Source organism: Acomys minous, assembly GCF_964271855.1.
Source record: "Acomys minous genome assembly, chromosome: 14".
NCBI lineage: Eukaryota > Metazoa > Chordata > Mammalia > Rodentia > Muridae > Acomys > Acomys minous.
The window spans coordinates 22407883-22431464 of NC_140496.1; the positions used below are offsets into that span (position 1 = coordinate 22407883).

Sequence of the window (23582 nt, forward strand, 5' to 3'; positions counted from 1 at the left end):
CTAGTCTTTTGGAAGCTATTGACCCCTGAAAGTTATTCTCAAAACTTAAAAAAACATAGTCGGCTGAGGAACACTGCCTGAAGGCCCCTGAAGCCTCACTCACCACAGGTGGTTTTACTAGGTGAGAACCTGACTAAAACCAAGGCGGGATCACTCAGGTACACGATCACAGGGCAGCAGCGGATAGGGCTGGAGGTGGCCAGGCTGGAAAGAACAGATTAGACTGTAGATTACTGTAGGCTCGGGAACTGGCCTATGGCTTTCAGTAGAACAGGAGTGATGACCAGCTTCTGATGTTGAGGGGTTGAATGGATTCGAGTCGGTGAAGCATGAGCTGTGCCAAGAGCTTCCTTTTGTTTTTAGCTCCATCAGAACCTTGCTTCCTGCCTGACCTTTTCCACCAAGCCAAGACTGATGCATTTGTTTGTTTGTTTGAGACAGGGTTTCTCTGTGTAGCCTTGGCTGTCCTGGACTCACTTTGTAGACCAGGCTGGCCTCAAACTCACAGAGATCTGCCTGCCTCTGCCTCCCGAGTGCTGGGATTAAAGTTGTGTGCCACCACAACCGGCCCCATCCCATCCATGTGTTTTTAAATTCCCAGGTAATTTGAACACACACACACACACACACACACACGCTTGCGTGCGCGAGCTACATGGACAATACAGATGAACATGGCTAGCTGACTGGTCTGTAAAAGGGACTTTCTATTAAACCACACATATAAAGAGTAGGAATTATAGCTCAAGCTTGCCCTTAGCCAATCCTACATTTTCGGTGCTCTTTGTTGAGCCCAGCTTCTCTCTGCTCCCCTTTATCTGGCTAGGAACAAAGACTGACCCTACACCTTTCTTAAGCAGATCGCAAGGGCAGTGCTTCCCATCAGGGTCTCTCGAAACAGTAGCTGTCAAAGTGGCAGACATTCCTCAGGCTGTGTAGCTCTGTCCCTCTCTACTCTACTCACTTGTCGGGTCTTACAACTTGAAGCCCGTTGCATTCCGTATCCCACCATCTGCTAGGACCATCTAGCTCCTGTGTGTTGCAGACAAAAAGCCGTGTACAGGCCCCTAAGGGACCTCAGCAAATAGAAATCATGAAAGACGGAGTCTTCAGAGTGCCTGTTAATCCGTTATGATTTATTAGCTGTACAGCAGTAGATCCTCCTCCCCAGCTTTCAACCCCATTACATATTTTATTACAGGTCTCATGTTGGCGTCCTAAAATAATGAAAAATATCACACAGTACAGCTAAGTACAAAAATGCATCAACCTAGAGTCTGATAGCTAACTGATGGCTCTCTTAAAAGCAATACACAGAAGAAAAAGTGTTTGAAATCAGTCAGACTGAGGCTCTTTAAAAAACACATAACATGTGACAATTCATGTGCAAGAATCACTTTTTAATTTGGGTTGCTTCACATAATTATGAATATTTTTTTTTCCCAGATCTGAAGTTTAAATTACTGACCTAGTGAAATTTTTTGGCCCAGCTTGCCAGGGCTGCTGTGACCCATTCATAATCAACACTTCTGGCTTTAACAGAGATTTTAAAATGTAACAAACAGAGCAAAGAAAATGTTGATGGGAAATCATAAATGAAAGTTATTTGTTCAAGGTTCAAATGCTGGCTCCATGAGCTGGAAATCACGACTTCCCACATGGGTGTCTGTAACTAGCAGGCAGAGGCCCAGTGCCTTTCTGCTACATGATTGTGATCGATTCAACATTTACATACCACTGAGTCCATGGTTCCTTAATTTGCAAATAATTAAAATGCTGGGTTTTCTTACACTGCACTTCTTTTTCAACCTCTTAATTAATGGAAAAGATTAAAATGTAAAAAAGGTTATTTACAAGCTTGACCATACCAGAAACTTTGCCAAGAAAGAGGCAAAGTTTTCAGGACAGAAACTGATCGTAGCATGCCATCCTACTGGTGTGCGGCTGACTCCGAGCAAAGGGAGTCAGGGAAAAGCAAAAGCAAAAACCAGGTTAAAAGTCTAAGTCTTTCCCAAGTTATGCATTTACAATTAAAAACTCTCTTGGGAAGACCATAGAACTCTGGGAAACCCGTGGCCATTCTGGAGTGGTTTACTAAATCAAGAGAGAGGGCTCAATGTCTGTTTCCATCTAAGAAAACTATTTAGGCATCAACACTGTCCTCAGCACTTCACAGTAAACCCTCAGAGACTTAGAACATTCCATGATTTGCTAACATCAAACAAGTTCTAGTTAAATCACATTTTTCTAACATCATCCTTGAAGTTTTCGTTCTCAGTATGTTTGGTAAAATGGTGTAAAAGTATGCCGTTCCCAAAGCCAAAAGAAAGAAAAAAGGAAAAAAATTAAGATTCAGGCCGTTTAAACACAGCCCCAATAGTCCAGGTGACGAGCATCGCCCCATCATCACCGGTCCATCATGCTGAGGATCATCTCAGGCGTGAGGTCTCCATTGGGGGCATCTGTGGTGGCTGCTTGAGCCTCCTCTTCTTCCCCTTCCACAGGCTCGGCATCTGGCTCCTTTTTGACTTCAACTATAATGTTCTCAATTGCACCTGTATTCTGGTCTTCAACCTGAATGATGGCTGTTGCTGGCAAAGAAGAGCAGGAACACAATAAATGCTACATTAAAGCCTCAGAGAGCACAGGGACCCCTCCAGACACTGGCAGTGAGGGGGATGCAGCAACATAGGGAGTCAAAGAAAACAAAAACCACCTCCTGCAAATGTCAAGTGGTCACACTTTTAAAAACTCCAATAGGCTAGAAACTGCCAAGATACCAAATGCTGACACTCATCTTCATAGGTTCCAAACTGCACTTCAAAAATTAATTTTCCTTTGTTATGAATTTAGGATTTGAAGTAATGTGAGACAGAAGATTAAAAAAAAATAACCCATCCACACATAGCACATACTTCAGAGTGTGGCTGACTCCTGGTTCTGTAGTGTGTGGAGGGACTGAGTGGATGGTCCTACAGATAAGTTAACCTCCTGCTTTGTGACAGACATGTTAACAGAAGGCTCAAGGACACATTTAGGAGATTACACCCTGAATGTAAAGAGAGGAAAGAACCTGTTCTGAACAAACTAGGGACACACACATTAGTACAGAGCAGGTGCCTGCTACCACCTGTGCTGTGTGCTGGAAAGGGAACCCCTCTGGGCCAATCCTTTCACTTGAATTTTCTTTTCTATTTCTCTTCCTCTCCTCCTCATGTAGCACAGGCTGCGGTTTCCTAAGTGTTGGGATTACGGCTGGTAATAGCATTCACAGCATTATGGGCCTGAATCTCCCTAGCAGGACACTCTCAGTCCATTCATTAGTTCACCCCTTCAGTCCTTGAAAACTTGGCTCTTTTCTATTTATAGCCATGACAGCTCTGTCAGGTGACTGTGACCTTGGTTGTTTTGCAAAACTCCCTCAGTAACAGCACATCCATCTTGTAGGAAGGATATCAGCACCTTTCTACTCTAGACTTTTTCTCCTGGAATGTAACAGGCTTTTAAAGGCTGCCTTAGACGTTTCTCAGTAAAAACTCCCTTAAAAAAGAAAAGCAAAGAGGGGGGGAAAAAAGCTTCCTGAAAGTTTGTTTGTCATGGCTTAGTTCTCATCTTTACAAGAGCACAGACACAGCTGGCTTCCTCCCACGAGGGAGAAGATGCCTACTGAACTTACGCTGGTTCTGTTTGGGCTGGTTGGTTCTCCCAGGAGGTCGTCCTCTTCTCTTCTTGGCAGGTGGTGGGGCTGGGGCCACAGGCTGAGGCTGAGGCTGAGGCTCTGGCTCAGGTTCAATTTCTACAGCAGGTTCCTCCTCCTCCTCATTGTCATCCAGATCCGGCTCAGCATTTTCTTCTCAAGAAATCAAAGCACAGGTGGTGGGTCAAGCAGAGTGGTGAAAGAAAAAGAAAGCAGACAATTAAATGTTCTGAAAACACTGTTCCTAAGGGAAGGTTCTAGGCTGGGCATGGTGGCACATGCCTTTAATCCCAGCAGTTGAGAAGCAGAGGCAGACAGATCTCTGTGTTTGAGGCCAGTGTGGTCTCTATACACTGAGTTACGGGACAGCTAGAGCTATGTTAAGAGAGCTTGTACTTAAAAGGGGGGGGGGGCGCAGAGAGGGAGAGGCTGGGCGGTGGGGTGCACGCCTGTAATCCCAGCACTCGGGTGACAGAGGCAGGATCTCTGTGAGTTCAAGGCCAAACCTGGTCTACAAAGTGAGTCCAGGACAGCCAAGGCTACACAGAGAAACCCTGTCTCGAAAAACCAAAGAGAGAGAGAGAGAGAAGAAAAGAAAAATACTATTACTTCTCCCTTTTAGCTTTAGTGTAAGAACATGGAGTTTATGCTAGGCGGTGGTGGATCTCTGTAAGTCTGAGGCCAGCCTGGTCTACAGAGTGAGTTCCAAGACAGCCAGGGCTAAAACAGAGAGACCCTGTCTCAAAAAACAACAAAACAAACTATTAAATGTAAAGGAGTGAATAACTAACATGGAGTCAGATAATAAGGCTCTGAACACGTCTCAGATCTCTTATTTGGTGCACTGACTTGATATACACCTACCCCATCCCCAGTGCTATCCACAGGACCCACAATCCACTTAACAATGCTCTGAGAATTAAGGAAAGAAACAGTTACATATGGTAGTGTATATATGTAATTTAGTACTTGAAAGGCTGAGGCAAAAGAGCTGGAGTTTGAGGCCATCCTGGGTTATACAGGCTATATAAATGCAGCCTTTATCTTATTTTATTTTTTTGGGTTTTCAAGACAGTTTCTTTGTGTAGCTTTAGCTGTCCTGGACTGACTCTGTAGACCAGGCTGGCCTGGAGCTCAGTGATCCACCTGCCTCTGCCTCCAAGTGCTGGGATTAAAGGCGTGTGCCACCACGCCCGACAATACAACCTTTATTTATATTGTTTATTACAATATTAAAAAGTCTCTTATTAGGCTCATTATTTCTGTTAAGAGGAGTTATCTAGAGCTGGGGAGAGAGGTCAGCTAGTAAACTGCTTGGTATGAAGACCGTGAGAGTTTGATCATCTTCACCCACATTATATTTATTAAAAAAAAGAAAAAAGAAGAAAAGAAGCCAGAAATAGTGGCACACGTCTTTAATCTCACCACTCAGAAGGCAAAGGCAGGCAGAGCTCTGTAAGTTCAAGACTATCCTGGTCTACAAAGTCAGTCCACGACAGCGAGGGGTACAGAGAAGACTTATCCCGAAAAAACAACAAGAAGAACAAAACAAACAAACAAAACCTACAAAAACACCAAAAAACAAAACAAAACAAAACAAATCACACCCCACAACAACAACAAAACAAAGGGCCTAGGAGATGGAAGGATGGCTCAGTGGTCAAGGGCACTTGCTGCTCTTGCAGAGTTCGACTCCTAGCACCACATTAGGTGGCTCACGACTACCAGTAATTCCAACTCCAGGAATTTAACAATTCTGGTCTCCACTGGCATCTGAATTCATGTCACATTCCTGTTTCCCCACATACACATAGTTTTAAAAGATTAAATACTGCTGGGTGTGGTGGTACATACCTGTAATCCCAGCACTCAGGGAGGCAGAAACAGGCAGATCTTTGTGAGTTGGAGACCAGCCTGGTCTACAAAGTGAGTCCTGGACAATCAGGGCTACACAGAGAAACTTGTCTCAAAAAAACCAAAAGAAAACCCACAAAGATTAAATACTAATAAAGAGAGACTGGAGTGGGAGCGTGTGCCAAACAATCCTAGCAGTTGGGAGAGAGACAGGAGCAGCCCTGGGGAGCAACCTCTGGCCTATATGTGCACACTCTCGCACACACAGCATTACCCTAATTTATAAGGCGAGAAGCTTAAACTACTGGAGTGGGACTCAAGCCTCTGACGTGAGTCTGAGGTTGTTTTGCTGCCTGTGCTTGCAGGCAGCCCAAGAGAACTCACTACCCACAGCCGGCACTGTGGCTTTACAAAGGGTACACTGCTCATTTCCCTCTAAGCGGCACAGCTTATTAACGTACACTCACTTTCTCTGAAAAGAAACATTTAAAATTAGAAATAGGTGGGGTAGCCTGGTGTGGTGACGCACGCCTTTAATCCCAGCACTTGGGAAGCAGAGGCAGGCGGATCACTGTGAGGTCGAGGCCAGCCTGGTCTACAAAGCGAGTTCAGGACAGCCAAGGCTACACAGAGAGACCCCGTCTTAAAAAGCCAAAAAAACAAACAAATAAAAAGAATCACTGGGTAAATGACTCATCTTCAAGGTAAACTGCCTCATGTTCTGAGTGACTGAGACACTGAGTGAAGGGCACACACTGTAGGTGGCAGTGTCTCAGAAACAAGGTGCTTCCTTGCGGAACATTCCAGCCTCTGTTGCCTAAGTTGGCCCTATGCCTAGAAAATTAAACAAATTCAGTCAAAAATAGGGAGGAAGTGCCCAGAAAGGGATTTAAGGCTTTTTGGCTTTGAGAAATGTAGGAAAAAAGTCTTGAAAGTAACAGAATTTACTGGTCAATCTCTGCAGATGGCTAACAGACAGAACTTCTGAGGTAAATAAGACTACAGTATGGCCTTTGCTAGCAGTAGGATGGAGTTCAGATTGACTCCAATTTTTAGGGAAAAGAAGAGACAATATGCTGGGCGTGGTGGCCCACACCTTTCACCCTAGCACTTAGGAGGCAGAGGCAGGTGGGTCTCTGTGAGTTTGAGGCCAGCCTGGTCTACAAAGCGAGTCCAGGACAGCCAAGGCTACACAGAGAAACACCACCCCCCAGCATCCCCTCACCAAAAAAAAAAAAAAAAAAAAAAAAAAAAAAAAAAAAAAAAAAAAAAAAAAAGGAAAGGAAGAGGAGGAGGAGACAGTACCTGTAATGCAAGACAAAAGGAAGAACCGTACAGATCTCTTAGAGGCTGTCAATAATCTCTGCAGACATGAACAAGACAGTACTAGGCAAAGAAAAGGCACCGGCCAGTCTCTAACAGTGCTGAGCTCTGCAGCAAGCTACTACTACAGAGTTTTCCAAACTCATGGTTATTGTGATCACTTGTAACTTCTGGGGGGGTCACCTCAAAATTCTGGGTGCCAGGGCTAGCCTTGGGCTTGATATGTAGTGAGACTGCCATTGAACCTCTGCTCTGCTCTTCCAGTTTGCACCTCCAGGAGTGCACCACCTGGCTTTAGAAAGGTTATAAGCATGAAAGAAAAACGATCTTCTTGCCTCTATTGTCTAATACAGGCTGACTGGAAACTGGGCCTCCAAATGCGTCACCTCTAACCAGATCAACAAATGGATCCACTTACCACTATCAGAGGAGTCTTCTTTTTTAGAACGCATCTTTCTTTTTCTTCCTCGTTTACTCTTCTTTGTCTCTCCTCCATTTTCTCCTTCTACACCATCTGGCCCAGCACAGTTATCAGCATGCCTTGCCATTGTATTCTGACAAAAGGAACAAACCTTGTTTCACACGACTAAAAAAGCTAAGTTCAAACTGAAAATTCTCATTATTTTAATTGAATAAAAACAAACTTTAAGGAATCCATAAAGTCCCCAAACTCTTCTAATTGTACTCAACATGTCCCTCCCACCCCATTCAGGAAGACCGAAAGCATTTGGAATAGTCAAGGGGGGTGGGGCGAGGTAGAAGAGACTAGAAAGGGAGTGAGAGAGGCACCTGTCAGAAGATAAGGCTGGGCCCTCTGATGGGCTTAGTGCCTGTAGTCACTAGGAGTCAGGGAGTTTCGCAATGGCTGGCCCATGCTGACTTGGCTAACCAATGGAAAACCAGGACAGACTCAAAGCTAGGGATAGGATGGAATGCATACTTCAATCTACCTAAGGACATGCCTTTTTACCATCAGCCTATTCAAAGATCCTGCAGTCCTATCAACAGAAGGCTTCCCCCATGGACAGAAGAGCTTGGGATAGGAATGAATGACCCTTTCCAAACACTTACTACAGTGGAAAAAACTGCATCCTGCAACAGCAGATCAAGCCCGTGATAGTAAGAACCATAATGGGAAACCGATCCTTACCCGGCGTGTGAATGTTTTCCCACACTTAGAACAGACAAAGGCTGCAGGGACAAAGTTGGGGTCATGATAGCGCTTGAAATGCATGTCAAGGAGCTGTTTCTGGCGGAAGGTCTTGTCGCAGTGGCTGCAGGCATAAGGCTTCTCCCCCGTGTGAGTGCGCTTGTGCATGATCATGTGCCTCTCCTGAAACACAACTTGTGTCAGCATGGCTTCCGAGGGTCACAGGACCGCTACCCCAGCTGCTGTGCATACATACCCTGTGCCTTTCACTTTTAAGAGGTAACAGTTTATCATGATGATAACAGTATATTTACAGGGATGCAAAAGTGCTTCCCTAAACCCCAGCACAGAGAAAGCCACTCACCCTGGCTGGGCTGATTTTTTAACTCCCATTTAAGAATCATTTCAGGGCCAGATTTCTTCTCTTTCTCCCAAATCTTGGACTTAATACCTACAGGGTTTTTTTGGTTTGTTTGTTTTTTCCAGGCAGTCTCTTGTAGTCCAGGCTAGACTCAAATTCACTATATAGTCAAGATTGACTTTATTGTGGAAATTACCAGGCAAATGCTCTGCAACTAAGCCACACCCCGAATCCCTTCAAGAAAGAAGCTGAGTGCCGGGCGTGGTGGCGCACGCCTTTAATCCTAGCACTCGGGAGGCAGAGGCAGGCGGATCACTGTGAGTTCGAGGCCAGCGTGGTCTATAAAGTGAGTCCAGGACAGCCAGGGATACACAGAAAAACCCTGTCTCAAAAAACCAAAAAAAGAAAGAAAGAAAGAAAGAAAGAAGGAAGCAAGCTGAAACAGGGTGTGGTGGTGCTCACCTCTAGTCCCAGCACTGGGAGGCAGAGGCAGGCAGATCCCTGTGAGTTCAAGGCCTACAACAGTGAGTTCAGGACAGCCAAGGCTACACAGAGAAACCCTGTCCCAAACAAACAAACAACAACAACCACCCCCCAAACAAAAAAAAAACCAAACAACAAGAAACAAAACAAAACCCAACAAAACAAAAAACAAAAAAACAAGCAAATAAACAAGAAAGAAGCTGACCGTGTGTCTTAAGGTATCTACTGTGACAAAAAGTGTATGAAATGGAGACCAGACTCAACTAACTGACAAACAGTAGCATCTTTGATTTTTGGTAGTATTCCTCATACTCCTCTGAAAATACTCTTATGAGAAGTAGCTATGGAGTCAGGTGTGGTGGTGCACACCTTTAATCTCAGTACTCAGGAGGCAGAGGTAGATGGATCTCTGAGTTGGAGTAGACTCTACTTCCAGGACACAGGGAAACTGTCTCAAAAACCAACCAACACGACATGGAGCGAGCATCAATGGCTTTCTAACTTAGACAGCACTTACCTGTCTACAGGCATAATCACACTGGTCACACTTGAAGCGCTTCTCGTTTTTGTGTGATTTTTGATGTTGGATGAGAGCATATCGCTCGTGAAACACAGCATCACAATAGCGACATTTTTTGCCCTGCTCAATATAGGAATGCTGCTTTCTCAAGTGGACGCCTACAAACAAAATATAAAGCCAAATTGAAGCTGGAAAAACACATTTTATTTCTTAAGAAAAGCTTACTCCATAGGCTAAGAACACGAGATCAGCAGTAAAACACGTTAGTAGGTATGAGACCCTGAGCTCAGTCCCTAGTGTTATGTCACTCCCTGTCCTTCTCCATCTCCACTCCACCAACAACAGGTGGAGACCAGTATGTGAGCCATGGAGGCTGAAGAAAGAGGACTGCATGGACACAGAGGCCGGCTGAGAGGACGAGCGCTCTAGCAAGTGAGATCAATAGGCGGTAATGGTCTAAATGTGAGGTAAGGTGAAGACAGTGAAGTAGGTGTTGAAGATGACATCCAAAGGAAGCCACTTTCTGAGATGAGGAACAGTGGAAAGGGGTTAAGACTAAGCTGTGTGTCTGTAGACCTAGAGTTTTATAGACACTGAATTTGAAACAGTGACACTAAAATAGGGATGAGAACAGGAAAAGATAGTCTGGTCCTAGTATAGGAGTGGAACACAGGAGCTGATGAGGTCACTGTGACAGAAGGGCAAGAGCAAGAACTGGTATAATAGGCAGGTGTGGTGGCGCACGCCTGTAATCCCAGCACTCAGGGAGGCAGAGGCAGGTGATTGCTGGGAGTTCAAGGACAGCCTGGTCTACAAAGCGAGTCTAAGACAGCCAAAGGTATACAGAAAAACCCTGTCTTGAAAAACCAAAAGCAAAACCAAACCAAACCAAAACAACAACAAAACAAAACCCTATTATGGTCAGGCTGGTTCCTTTGTTAAGACAGGGTCTCTATGACTACTACCTGTCCTAGAGCTCACAATGTAGACCAGGTTAGCCTGGAAACCAGAGATCCTTACCTACCCATCTCCTGAACAGGGACTCAAAGCCTTCACCACCATGCACAGCCTGTGTTTGGCTTTAAATATAACAGTTAAAGCCACTGGTAGGGGGAGAAAAACGCAATAAATAAATATAAAATAAAATAAAATAGAAATGGGGGGAGGGTGTGGGGACTGAACTCAAGGAGAGAAAACCAATAGTAGTTAAATCAGAGACCAAGGAAAGAAACTGCTTCAAGGAGAGTACAGCATATTATTTGGGGTGTGCACGCGTGCGTGCACAAATTAGGGAAGAAACCAACATGAACAGAATGTTTTAGCAGGTCCCTTTTCTGAAATGATGGCATATGATGCAAATAAAAGGAAAACTAAAGACAGGGAAAAAACCACAAGTGACTGCCCAGCAGTGTGGAATGGTGTGGAGCATGTATGTGTGTGCTGAGGATACATTTGGAACTATTCAGTTTTTTATTTTAAACATGTTTTTGTGGTACTAAAGATAGAACTCAGGGCATGTCAAGTACTTTACCATTCAGTTTTATCACCAGCCCTCTTTTCTTTTTTAAGATTTATTTATTATGTATACAGATCTCATCATAGATGGTTGTGAGCTACCATGTGGCTGCTGGGAATTGATTGAACTCAGGACCTTTGGAAGAACAGTCAGTATTTATTTATTTATTTATATTTTATGAGCATTGGTGTTTTGCCTGCACATATGTCTGTGTGAGGGTGTCAGATCTTGGAGTTAGAGACAGTTGTAAGCCGCCATGTGGTTGCCCAGGTCCTTTGGAAGGGCAGTCAGTGCTTTTAACTGCTGAGCCATCTCTCCAGCTGCACTAGCCCTATTTTTTAAAAAAACTTTTTGAGACAGGATCTCACTACATAGGCCCAGGTAGGCCTTGAAATTGTTATCCTCTTGCCTCAGCTTCTTGGACAACTAAGATGACTGAGCTATACCATCAGGTCTTATTCAAAATAATCTGTTTGTGGCTAGGAGAGAAATGAGTACACTAAGTTGAAAAGACAGATCAAGGAGCAGAGTGTGAAGGCAAACACAACAGTAGTGAAAACACTTAAGGACATAGGACAGTGGAGCTGAGAGTGAAGGGACAAGGCACAGATCAAGAAAGCCACACCAACTCCCACGACAAGAAAGGTGAACGTAAATACAATGAGGTTATAACTGGTTTTATTACAGGACATCTCACCCTGCTGCCTTTATTTCTTTATAAAAAGAGGAGGAAGATTAGTAGTTGAAAGAAAGAAAAGGCTTTGCCCAACTACATTGTAGCACTGTGTCTCCTGCAGAGCTGAACCAAAAATCTGTGCACAAACAACTGCACTTACTAAAGAATGGGGAACAGCCATTAGACTGCTCAGGAGTAGGACCAACCACACTAGGACTATGAATATATGGTATTCAAAGTCAGTGTCTACCAAAGCATTACTCATTCTTCCCTAAGAAAAACCAGAGGGCCGATTCTGTGGACTGGGTTCAGTTCCCAGGATGAGGGGGGGAGAGCTACCAATACTCCACACACTCACTCATCTTCAGGCTCACAGAGAGGCTGGAGAAGGACATCAGGAGTCCTGCTCTATTACTTTTCACAATATGCGCAAGACGGCCTGGGTTCAATTCCCAGTACCACCAACAAAAGACAACAACCTCAAAAGATCAAAACAAAACAAAACAAAACAAAACTGAGAGGGCTCAAGGACTTCTGCCCAATTTTGCCACTTGTAAGATACGCTGCACAAATACATCTCTATGAGCTTTAGGCAGTGCACCACTGTCCTTAAGATACTTCATATTACCTCAAATTGTAAAGATCAAATGTAAACAAAAAAATCTAAACCACAAAAAAATAAGGAAATGAGAAAAAATATTTTGAAGAGTATAGTCTAGTTCAGAGTGCTTGACTCAGCATTGATGCGGCCGTGGGTTTGGCATTCAACACTTACAAAGTATAACAAAGAACAAATCACCAACATGTCCAGGACACAGTTTCTCTTGGGCTGACACAGACTGTGAAAGCAGTATTTACAGTTCTTTTTCACTTATGAAAACAGGGTCCTGCTAATTTGGCTAAGGCCAAGCTTAAACTGCCAGAAACAAAGGATGCTCCTGCTTTAGACTTTTGAAAAACTGGGACCACAGGGGCATCAGGGGCATCACTAAGTCATCTTTTGTCTTGTCTGAGACAAAGTCTCAAATTTCCCAGGCTGACCTTGAACTTCTGACTCCTCTGCTTCAATTTCCCAAACACTGGCACTTACTATTGCTGGCCTCTGCATTTCTTTAGTAAGAAAGATGAAGAGAGAACTCTAGATGATCCTATGTGTAAGCATACCCTATAGATGCCTTTTCTCTCCATGTAATTTTGGCTTACCTATGCTATGCACAGGAATAACCACCAAACCAATAACATACTCCAGTTACTAGAGAAATATACAAATACTTTAGAAAAACCTGAAGGAAACTGACCTTTAGGGAATGGAGGCTACTATTACAGGTATGGTTTCCATTCAACTTATGGATAATCTATATTCAGGATATAGTATCTTGTAGTTTGACTCCAATAAAGAGAAAGAAGATGGGGGAGGGGCAGCTAAGCAATGGCTTTCACTAAGTGGGAAGCCATTCACATACACCAAAGTTTGAGTTTAAGGTGAAGGTTTTATCCTCCCATTTAAAAATTTTTTTTAATTTGCTTCTAGTAAATCTACTTACCCAAATCACTTTTTCGGGCTATGACAGTGTCACAGTGAGGACAATGAAATTTGGCCACATTCTCTGTGTGCTTCTGTAAAATGTGCATCTTCATGGTACCACTCTGGGTAAACCGAGCATGACAAATATAACATTCATAAGGTTTTTCTCCTTAAAAGGAAATATAGAATGAACAAATTACATAAATAATTACTATGGTTTATTGAGTAGCTGGGTGTCAGACACATGAGTTAGGCCACGAAGAATCTCAGGCCTTCCCTGAGAAGGTCAGGCTCAGTGTAACTGCTCAGCGCATGCCCATCTTCAGAACTGACAAACACACACTGCACCTTTGCTCTGCTCAGCTTTGTACAGTCTTCTATTTTAGGGCAGTAAGTTCTTGTGGGATTACCTTAGGGGAGACTAGAAATAAATTGTCCTTTCTCTTTATTTCTTGAAGCAGGGTCTTATCTTGCTGCCTAGAATGATCTGATATCAGAGGCTCTCTTGCTTTAACCTGAGTGAGAGGATTATAGGCTTGTGCTACCACACTGGGCACAGGCCTTTCTTTACAAACTGACAGTACTTAGAAGTCAGAATGCTAGATAATCTATCCAGACATATTGTCTTGTTTTTTGAAACAAAGACTATGTAGCCCTAGCTATTCTGGAATTGCCAAGTATACCAGGATGGCCTCAAATTCAAGACATCTGCCTGCCTTTGCCAGGATTCAAAGTATATATCACCACATCCAGTTTCTACTCAGACTTTAAAAAATAAACACTAGATTTTAATTTCATTTGATATCTCACTTAAAAGAACCATTTTCACATTATAAGAAGACTCAAATTGAATAAAATTGTCTTCAAGCATATTTTCTGAACCATCAATTCAGAGGATAGCCAGAGCTTTCATTAGTAAGCCTTCCACTCAGGTAAGCCCTGGGCACGTGAGGCACTTTACAGGGTTCACTGAAGAGCAGCTCATTAGGAGCAGGAGAGGAGAAGCCGTACCTGAATGGGTCCTCATATGCCTTTTCAGCTTGTATGTGTCCCTGCTGGCGTAACTGCACAAACTGCACTGGAACGGACGCTCTCCAGTATGAGAGCGAATGTGTCGTTTTAATTTGCTGACCTGAAACATGAAAGCAACCGAACCTCTCATACGTTTGTTAAGTAGACTGTAACATGAACTCTATGGCTTAGGCATACTAGCTTACTTTAGGGGCACTAAAGTTAGAATAAGTCTCTCCATTGTAGCCTTTGCTTTCTCTTAGCAAATTACAATCCAAGGAGAGAGGGTCAAGTAGTCCTGAAGACTGAACCCAGGGACTTGCATTAGGTAAATACTCTCTACCCCTGAGCCACATCTCCACCCCTTTTATTTCTGTTTAAAACTTTTCACAATATTTTAATAAGTAATTCATGCCTATATTTAGTTACATTAACTTCCTACAAAATTCAACTCTAAGCTCATGTTTTAATCCCTCCACCCTGTCCTCTCGTTAGTATTTCCTAGACAGGCTGAGATCTGGGAGCCTCTCATTTCTCTTCCTTGCCACTGGCTAAGCGTTCTGTCTCTTGCTAAGTACCCTAGCCAAAACTGTACCTTTCACACATGACTCTAAGAAATACTTCAATATTCATAACTAATGTGTCAGACTTTTTTGGGAAAAGTCTACAAATTTTAAGAGGAAACCTCCCCAAACCCTTTTGCTCAGTGGTCAAGTAACTATCTCAGCAGCACTGTTCAATCTCTTTCTCCCCCTGTGGGGCTCCCCCCGTGCTAGCTGAGTGCTCTACCACTCACCAGGAGCACACTCAGCCCACACCTGCCTGATTTACCACAGTCTCACAATATTCAACAGCACACACGCCTCAATTTATTTTCAATTCTTTCCAAAGGTCCTGAGTTCAATTCCTAGCAACCACGTGGTGGCTTATAACCATCTATAATGAGACCTGGTGCCCTCTTCTGGCATACTGGCTCACATGCAGGCAGAATACTGTATAAATAATAAAATTTTTTAAAAAAGAAAAAGAAAAATGCTTGGAGGGCCAAGCGGTGGTGGCACACGCCTTTAATCCCAGCACTCTGGAGGCAGATGCAGGTGGATCCCTTGGAATTTGAGGCCAGCCTGGTCTACAATGCGAGTCCAGGACAGCCAAGGCTACACAAAGAAACCCTGTCTCAAAAAACAAAAAACAACAAAAATAAACCTCAGGTCTAAAACCATTATTACAACTTCTCTTTTCAACAGTTCTAGGGACTAAAGACAGGGCCTAGTACTAACATCCACACCCAGCATTCCAAATTAAAAACTTTTCAAGAACTGACATATCAGCAAGTAAAAATCTGATACTGATCTCACTTGACAGTCTCAGTAAAAACAGTTACACCCTTTAATCCCAGCACTCAGGAGGCAAAGGCGGACAGATCACTGTGAGGCAAGCCTGGTCACAGAGATTTCCCTTGCCTCTGCCTCCAAAGTGCTGGGATCAAAGGTGTGTGCTGCTACAACCAGGCCTATTCCGTGTACTTCTTTTTATTTGGTCTCTTCTCACTGAATTTTTCCTATTCAAAGGTCTTTAGTTAATACTGTTGGGTATTCTCTTTAAAAAAAAAAAAAAAAAAAAAAAGCCACCATGCCTGGCTAGCTATGATTCTTTTTTTTTCTAGCTATGATTCTTAATACAACAATGAAACAGTAGCATTAAGAACCTAGATTTCAAGATGTAATTAAACACACACACACACACACACACACACACACACACACACACACACACAAAAACCCTAGATTTTTTTTTTTTTTAAAGACAGACTTGCCTGGCGTGGTGGCGCATGCCTTTAATCCCAGCACTTGAGAAGCAGAGGTAGGAGGATCACTGGGAGTTCGAGGCCACCTGGTCTGCAAAGCAAGTCCAGGACAGCCAAGCCAACACAGAGAAACCCTGTCTCGACACCCCCCCCCCCAAAAAAAAAGACAGGGTCTCTGCAGCCTAGGCTGGCTTAAAACTTGCAGCAATCTACCTGCCTCAGCCTCCTGAGTACTGATATTAAAGGCATGAGAGATCACTTAAGTGATTCAGAGCTAATTAAGAGGGATTTACTTTAGCTTTTCCCAAGTCTCATTACTTTACACAGTAATGAGAACTGTATTTTATCATGCCTCTTCCAGCTACCTATAAAGTAAAACACACACTACTGAACTAGTCTTGTTTTGGATATACTTAAGAACCACTTAAAAAAAAAAAAAAAGAACCACTTATTTTTCAATATATTATTAGATGGATTTAGTTGCTTACTAATTTCATGTAACTTCCCCTTCTCTTTTGGTAATATCCTTATTCAGTTATGGTAATAAGGCAGACTCAAATAATAAAGACTTAAAAAAAAAAAAATCAAACCTACACGCCCCCTTTCCCTCTAAGTAATGGTAATCAAATCCAAGAGATTCTTTAATGCTCCTGCTTGATCTATAGCTTCAACCCCAAATCTTCCATTATGCGATCATTACGACAGGGTTTTGTGCCAGGCGTGGTGGTGCCTTTAATCTCAGTACTCAGGAGGCAGAGGCAGGCAGATCTCAGTGAGTTCAAGGCCAGCCTGGTCTACAAAGTGAATCCTTCAATATCCAGCCTAAGGTAAGCTCAACTCTCAATTCTCAGCCTGTCCAATGCTAAGATTAAAGGAGTATACACCAAACCTTCCACTTTTAAATATCTTGGGTAGTTATTTCTTCAAAGTCTAGAAGAACTTTTTTGTACTAACATATGGAATTGGTATTTTAGTTTTTTGAGACAGGGCCCTGGTACTCACTATGTAAACCAAGCTGGGCTTGAGCTCACAGAGATCCACTTGCCTCTGACTGCCAAGTGCAGAGATTAAAGGCGGGCACTAGCATGCCCAGCCTTGGAATTGGTATTCTTTATAAACAGAAAACCCCACCATGGCCTAAGAAAGCTTTCAAAAAAGACTAGACACTTACTTCTACACTGGCATAATCACACATGGAACACTTAAATGGTTTCTCGTGGGTGTGTTTATAACGACGATGCCGCACCAATTCTCCACTGGTCACAAAGGCCATGTCGCAGTCTGGGCACTTGTGAGGACGAGTACCTAAAGGAAGAAGGAGATAACAGGAATTAAGGACACAGTAAATGACAGAGTTCGATGTATGGCTCAGACTGATGCACTGAAAGCTCAACAAGGCCTGGAGAGATGGCTCAGTGGTTAAGAGCACTGTCTGCTCTCCCAGAGGTCCTGAGTTCAATTCCCAGCAACCACACGGTGGCTCACAACCATCTGTAATGAGATCTAATGCCCTCTTCTGGGGTGCAGGTGTATATGCTGGCAGAGCACTGTATACATAATAAATAAATAAATCTTTAAAAAAATAAAGGAGAAAGAAAAGTGCCAGGCATGGTGGTGCACACCTTTAACCCAAGCACTCAGGAGGCAGAGGCAGTCAGATCTCTGTGAGTTTGAGGCCAGCCTGGTCTACAAAGTAAGTCCGTGACAGGCGGGGCTGTTACACAGAGACACTCTCTTTTGAAAAACAAAACAAAAATAAATAAATAAATAAATAAATAAATAAATGAGAAGTAGCTCAACAAGCTACAGGAAGGCCTGAATAAATTTTTAGCACTAGGCCCTAAGATGTGAGAAAACATGCTAAACTTTAGTTTCTGCTAATTATTTCAATCTAGTGCCTTTAAAGAGAAAATTCCTTCTCATTCCTATCTTATGAAAATACTAAGCCGGGCGTGGTGGCGCACGCCTTTAATCACTCGGGAGGCAGAGGCAGGCGGATCGCTGGTTCGAGGCCAGCCTGGTCTACAGAGCGAGTCCAGGACAGGCAAGGCTACACAGAGAAACCCTGTCTCAAAAGACAAACAAACAAACAAAACAAACAAAAAAACTGTTTACTAAGAATTCAACATTAGTGGAAATTCCATTATGTTTTAGTCTGTACTAAATGTAACAACAAGGTCGGGAAGTGGTAACATGTGCCTTTAATCCTTGCACTTGAGGGGATGGGGGTAGGGGGTGGGAGTGGTTGTTCTCTGAGTTCCAGGCCACCCTGGTTTATACAGTGAGTTCCAGAATAGCCAGGGCTACACAGAAACCCTGTTTCTAACACTACTCTCCCAAAGAATATAATTAGGAAAATCACAATGTCAAGATTTCTTTCATTATCTCTCTCTCTCTTTTTTAAATTTTTGTTGTTGGGTTTTTCAAAACAGGGTTTCTCTGTGTAACCTTGGCTGTCCTTGAACTCACAGAGATCTGCCTGCCTCTGCCTCCCGAGTGCTGGGATTAAAGGCATGCACCACCACGCCTGGCTCATTATCTCTTTTAAAATAGATTCTCAATATATAAATAATGTTATGACCCAGGGTGGCCCTGAAATCTTTCTTAATCCTACTGCCCAGCCTCCCAAGTACATAGGTTTACAGGCATAAGACACCATGACCAACTCTACAAAATGGCTTTCTTGAGAGAAGTGTCATTTGAAAAACTACAGTAACTAAGAAATGGAAAGGAATGCTTATTTACTCCTTAAATTTGCTTCTTCAGTACCACTGAGTTAGGAGTGAAGAAATTTTTTCTATGAAATATATTTATCTGGTGGTATAGAAAAATAAAACAACTATCAAAAGAAGGAAAGCAGCATTCAATTCATTTCAGAACAAAGTAACCAAAATAATGACTTCTGTTTTTAAACCTAGTGATATTGAGGAAAGAAAAGAGCTCTGCCTCTGGTAGAAACAAGCATGACAACTATCAAAGGAGGTATGGCTGTGGTGCTAGCAGGATGTCCACTACGCTGTACTACCTATGACCTTCTGTTCAAGGTTCATGTTCACCAAGTCATTTTTCATTTGCTACAACCTTAAAAAAAAAAGCTTTATTTATTTATTTATTTATTTATTTATATAGTATTCTGCCCACATGCCAGAAGAGGGCATCAGATCACATTATAGATGGTTGTGAGCCAGAATGTGGTTGCTGGGAATTGAACTCAGGACCTTTGGAAGAACAGACAGTGCTCTTAACCTCTTGAGTCATCTCTCTAGCCCTTGCTACAATAGGCAAAAATACTGCTAGAAGCTAGGCACTGTGACGCATGCTCCCCTTTAATCCAGCACTAGAGACAGACACAGGTGGATGTCTAAGTGGCTAGATGGCTAAGAATATCTGTTGAGGTTAATTTAGAAGGTAGGGCCTAATAAATGTTTATTATTAGCCCTATCATTATTATTATAGCAGTATTTTCTAACCTGCTAGCAATCAATGAAACACAGACACCTGTTATATTTTAAAATAGCCTTGGCTCATCTGGAGCAGGCAGACATTAATCCCTAAAACTACCTCCCATATTGGAGCAAGTATCATATACCCTGCCCCCAATCCCATGGCTTCTGCCTCTAATAATTTCTTTCGAGCTATCTTCCATCCATAATCCCAAATACTTGCTAATGCTCTTCATCTGGGCCAAACCCTCCAGCCACACCAGTCATGTGCTTCTCCTCCTAACTGGCCTTCCTTCTCCTCTTCCTTCTCCCAAAACTCCACGAGAACCTTAGCCATGCCTATCCCATTAGCCCTGCCCAGGTGTGCTGGCTTTTTATTGGTTTAACAGGAACAAGGTTTTAGGCAAGGTTACAAACATTTTGGCGTAAGCGAGTCTGCTCATTTGAGCAGCAATCAGACTAACCTCCAACAAATATCCCAATATATGGCATACTACTTATAAAACAAGACAATTGACTAATTTATCTGATAACCAGTATATCAAATCAAAACCAACAGTAACCATTTAAAATGAATGAAGTAAAGAATATGGAAAAAAGCTAGTTTCCATGAAAAACTGGGTGAGAGAACTTACAACCAAGTACTTAGTCTAAAAGGATGAAGATCCCAGAAGAGAGTTTCTTAGGGTTTCTGCCGCTGTGATAAAACACTATGACCAAACCCAACTTGAGGAAGAAAGAGTTCTTTCAGTTTATGACTCTGAAGTCACACTGCACTGCTAAGGAAGTCGGGCAGGAACTATGCTTACCGGATTGCTCCTCTGGCTTGCTCAGCCTGCTTTCTTATGACCCTATGACCACCAGGCCTAGGCATGGCACCACCTACAATGGTCTGAGCCCTGTCATAGGAATCATTAGGAAAAGGTTCCACATAGCAATATAGGCCAATTTTAATGAAGATTTTTCTCAAATAACTTGATAAGCTTGAGTCAAGTTGACAAAATAACTTGCCAGCACAGGGATCTAGAAGAAGTCTAGATCCCCACTTCACTGAAATCTGGCCATACACAAGATGAAGTTGATATCAGAATACTGAACAACATATTAAAGAATGTTTTGTATTTGAACAAATAAATTTCCAGTATGGTATTTACACTTTTCTATCCTTAAGTTGTGAACAACCTACCTTCTTTTAGATGAAGCAACAAGAAGCAAATAAAGCAATAATTTTAACATAGATAAGATTTTACTTTCATTTCTACAGTTCTTTCACATGGATTGCCTTGGGCTTTTGGGTCTCATTTTTTAAAAATTTTTTAAATTTTTTTATTTTAAATGTTTATTTCTTATGTATACAGCACTGTGCTCTCATGCCAGAAGACGGAGCCAGATCCCATTCTAGATGGTCGTGAGCCACCACGTGGTTGCTGGGAATTGAACTCAGGACCTCTGGAAGAGCACCTGGTGTTCCTACCCACTGAGCCATCTCTCCAGCCCTGGTCTCATTTCTTATCACTCAGCAACTTCAGACCCGGGTCTCAGCAACACAATGCTAAACTGTTTATGAATTATGTCAAGTAAAAACTACAGATACTACAAAGAACAAAAACAGTACTCTTCAACTTCCTACTGCAGTAAGTTTATAAAGTTTAAAAAACATGTTTTAGCCTCTGTTATGCCATAGCCCCACATTCATACCCAGTACCTGTGTGTGTGTTAAGGTGATTCCTCAGGAGGGTTACTGTTCTGAATGCTCTGCCACAGAGATGGCACTTGTGTGGTCTCTCATCAGTGTGGCTTTTCATGTGACGATCCAAATTTGAACGCCTTGGACACGTGTAACTGCAAAGCTCACACTGGAATGTCTTCTTTACACCTATATGCAAAACAAAATAAAAATACATACTTGTTACAGTGCCTCAGTGTTTAGATTAATCCAAAGCCACAATTATATACTACTAACTTTTTATAACCAAATTCAATCTAAAAAGAAACTTAGTAATTCACAGCATTAATAGACTTTCTTCTTTTGAGGACTTATAATACTAGATTTTTAAAACAAAAATAATTTACATACAGGCTGTTGTATCCTTTATCCCCAAATAGTTTTACAAGACCATTACAGATAAATTCATTTTACCTTTTTTTTTAATTTTTGTTGGCTTTGGAGGCTTCATATTACCAACCACTTTCTCTGCGTTAACCTCAGACAGTAGGCCTTCCTGCTGTTCTTCCTCAAAATCATAGACAGAAACATCCACATCTTTGCCCTCCTCTGTGTAACGCAGTTTGCTCTTTTTGGTTTTCTTTGTTTTTTTGGCTGGTGGCTGATAGTCTGGGTCTTTTTGCCAGCTCGGGTCTTCCTGAGGAGGAAGTTCCCCTTGCTCTAGTGTCTCCACTTCTCCATTGGCCCCAACTTTCACCACCTGAAACCCTTCAGGCAAAGGTAAGGTGTGACATATCATCGGTTCACTCTCTGCAAGGCCCTCTTTAGAGACTTCATTCTCATAAGTCCCCTGAAGTTCTTCTACCGAGGTGGTAGCAACAGGTACAGTCACGGGAACAGGGACCTGAACAAGCTGAAGCTCTCCTATGTTAATGGGCTGCTCCTCCATATTTACAACCTGTAAGGTTATGATTTGGGTATCGTCCACTGCGGCCTCTGCTTCAGGAGCCACTGTACCCTCCATTACTTCAGTCTTCATTTGAAGAAGGGTAGGATCCAGCTGCTCCATCATTACCATCTGCACACTGCTGTTGACATCCTGGACCACCTCACCGCCGTCTGTCTGGTTCTGGGGCAGGTGGCAAGCATCGTCTTCCTGGCCCCCTTCCCGGCGTCTCTGATAAGTCTTTCTTTCCTTTCCTTTAATGAAAGTTTCAGACTCCTCCACAATGGCTTCAACCGCCTCACCTTCCATTTCCCTTTCCTTTAGTAAAAGAGAACACAAACTGTTATTTAAGATAAGGTTTGCCCAAATAAAAGCATACACATTACAAACTAAAAAAAAACTCCTTAGTAAAGGAATTAGGCACCCATCAATGGCTGTTCAACAGATATCTACCTCTTTGGTGGAAGAAAATTTACCACCTATATTATATATCTTTCCAATCAAAACAAAAAATCTGAAACCGATTAAGACTCTAGGTCATACTTCCAATTAACAGAAAACCAGTGACAGTATTAAAATGACTTCAGAAGTTAAGGTTGGTCTAAGAGAAACACCACAGTATTAATTTTGGTTTCTTTCTTTCTTTTCTTTTTTTTAAAATTTAATTTATGTGTACTGGTGTGAGGGTGTCAGATCTTGGAGTTACAGACAGTTGTGGGCTGCCATGTGGGTGCTGGGAATTGAACCCGGGTCCTTTGGAAAAGCAGGCAGTGCTCTTAACCGCTGAGCCATCTCTCTAGCCCTAATTTTGGTTTCTTATGCAAATAAATTACCAAAAGAAAAATGGAAAAGTTGAAATAACGACCTATAGACTCAAGTTTCAACCAGAGGGAACTTAGCTTCCAGAGTCAGTATGCAAGGTCTAGGGATGTTTTAGTTGTTATTATTGGGGTAAAATGTTATTATGGCACCAGGTTAATCACACAAAGCACAGGTCAATCTTCTACCACAAAGAGTTAGGTGCTGTGGCACATAACTACAAAACCAGCACTTGCAAAGCTGAGGCTAGGGGAATAAAGTCTAGACTAACTTGAGCCACACAACGAGACCCAATCACGAATAACACAGAAACACTAAGCACTAGAAACTTCAATTCTGGGTATTAAACTACATTAAAAATCATCAGTAAAGCTACTTTAAAATTTATACATTTGCCAACAAAGAAACATTGTAGCAAGTAGGGCTTGGTGGTGCACAACTTTAATACCAGCACTGGAAAAGCAGAGACAAGCAAACCACCAGGTTTAAGGCTAGACCAGAACAGTTAGGGCCACACAGTAAGACACTGACTCAAAAACAAACAAAGTCGGGCGGTGATGGTGCACGCCTTTAATCCCAGCACTTGGGAGGCAGAAGCAGGAGGATCGCTTTGAGTTCGAGGCCAGCCTGGTCTACAAAGTGAGTCCAGGACAGCCAGGGCTACACAGAGAAACCCTGTCTCAAAAAACAAAACAACAACAACAAAAAAAAACCCACCACCACCACCACCACCAACAACAACAAAAAACCAACCTAAACAAACAGTACATTTTATATCTATATCT

General features: G+C 42.6%; 1 protein-coding gene across 2 annotated transcripts in view; it reads right to left on the reverse strand.

Annotated features, from left to right (window-relative positions):
* Positions 1–1115: 1115 nt before the first annotated feature.
* The window catches only part of CTCF (CCCTC-binding factor), a 50611-nt gene continuing 28144 nt past the window's right edge, over positions 1116–23582 (reverse strand). The window contains exons 3-12 of one of the 2 annotated variants that reach the window (XM_084755521.1): positions 21507–22296; positions 21072–21242; positions 17095–17228; positions 14117–14237; positions 13125–13274; positions 9386–9546; positions 8025–8207; positions 7293–7428; positions 3677–3850; positions 1116–2591 (exon numbers count right to left, since the gene is read on the reverse strand). In XM_084755521.1, coding sequence (XP_084611647.1) covers positions 2407–2591; positions 3677–3850; positions 7293–7428; positions 8025–8207; positions 9386–9546; positions 13125–13274; positions 14117–14237; positions 17095–17228; positions 21072–21242; positions 21507–22287 — 2196 coding nt within the window. In that variant the 5' untranslated portion in view covers positions 22288–22296 and the 3' untranslated portion in view covers positions 1116–2406. Of the gene's footprint in view, positions 2592–3676; positions 3854–7292; positions 7429–8024; positions 8208–9385; positions 9547–13124; positions 13275–14116; positions 14238–17094; positions 17229–21071; positions 21243–21506; positions 22297–23582 lie in introns of both variants that reach the window. The other variant, XM_084755520.1, reaches the window with a different exon arrangement.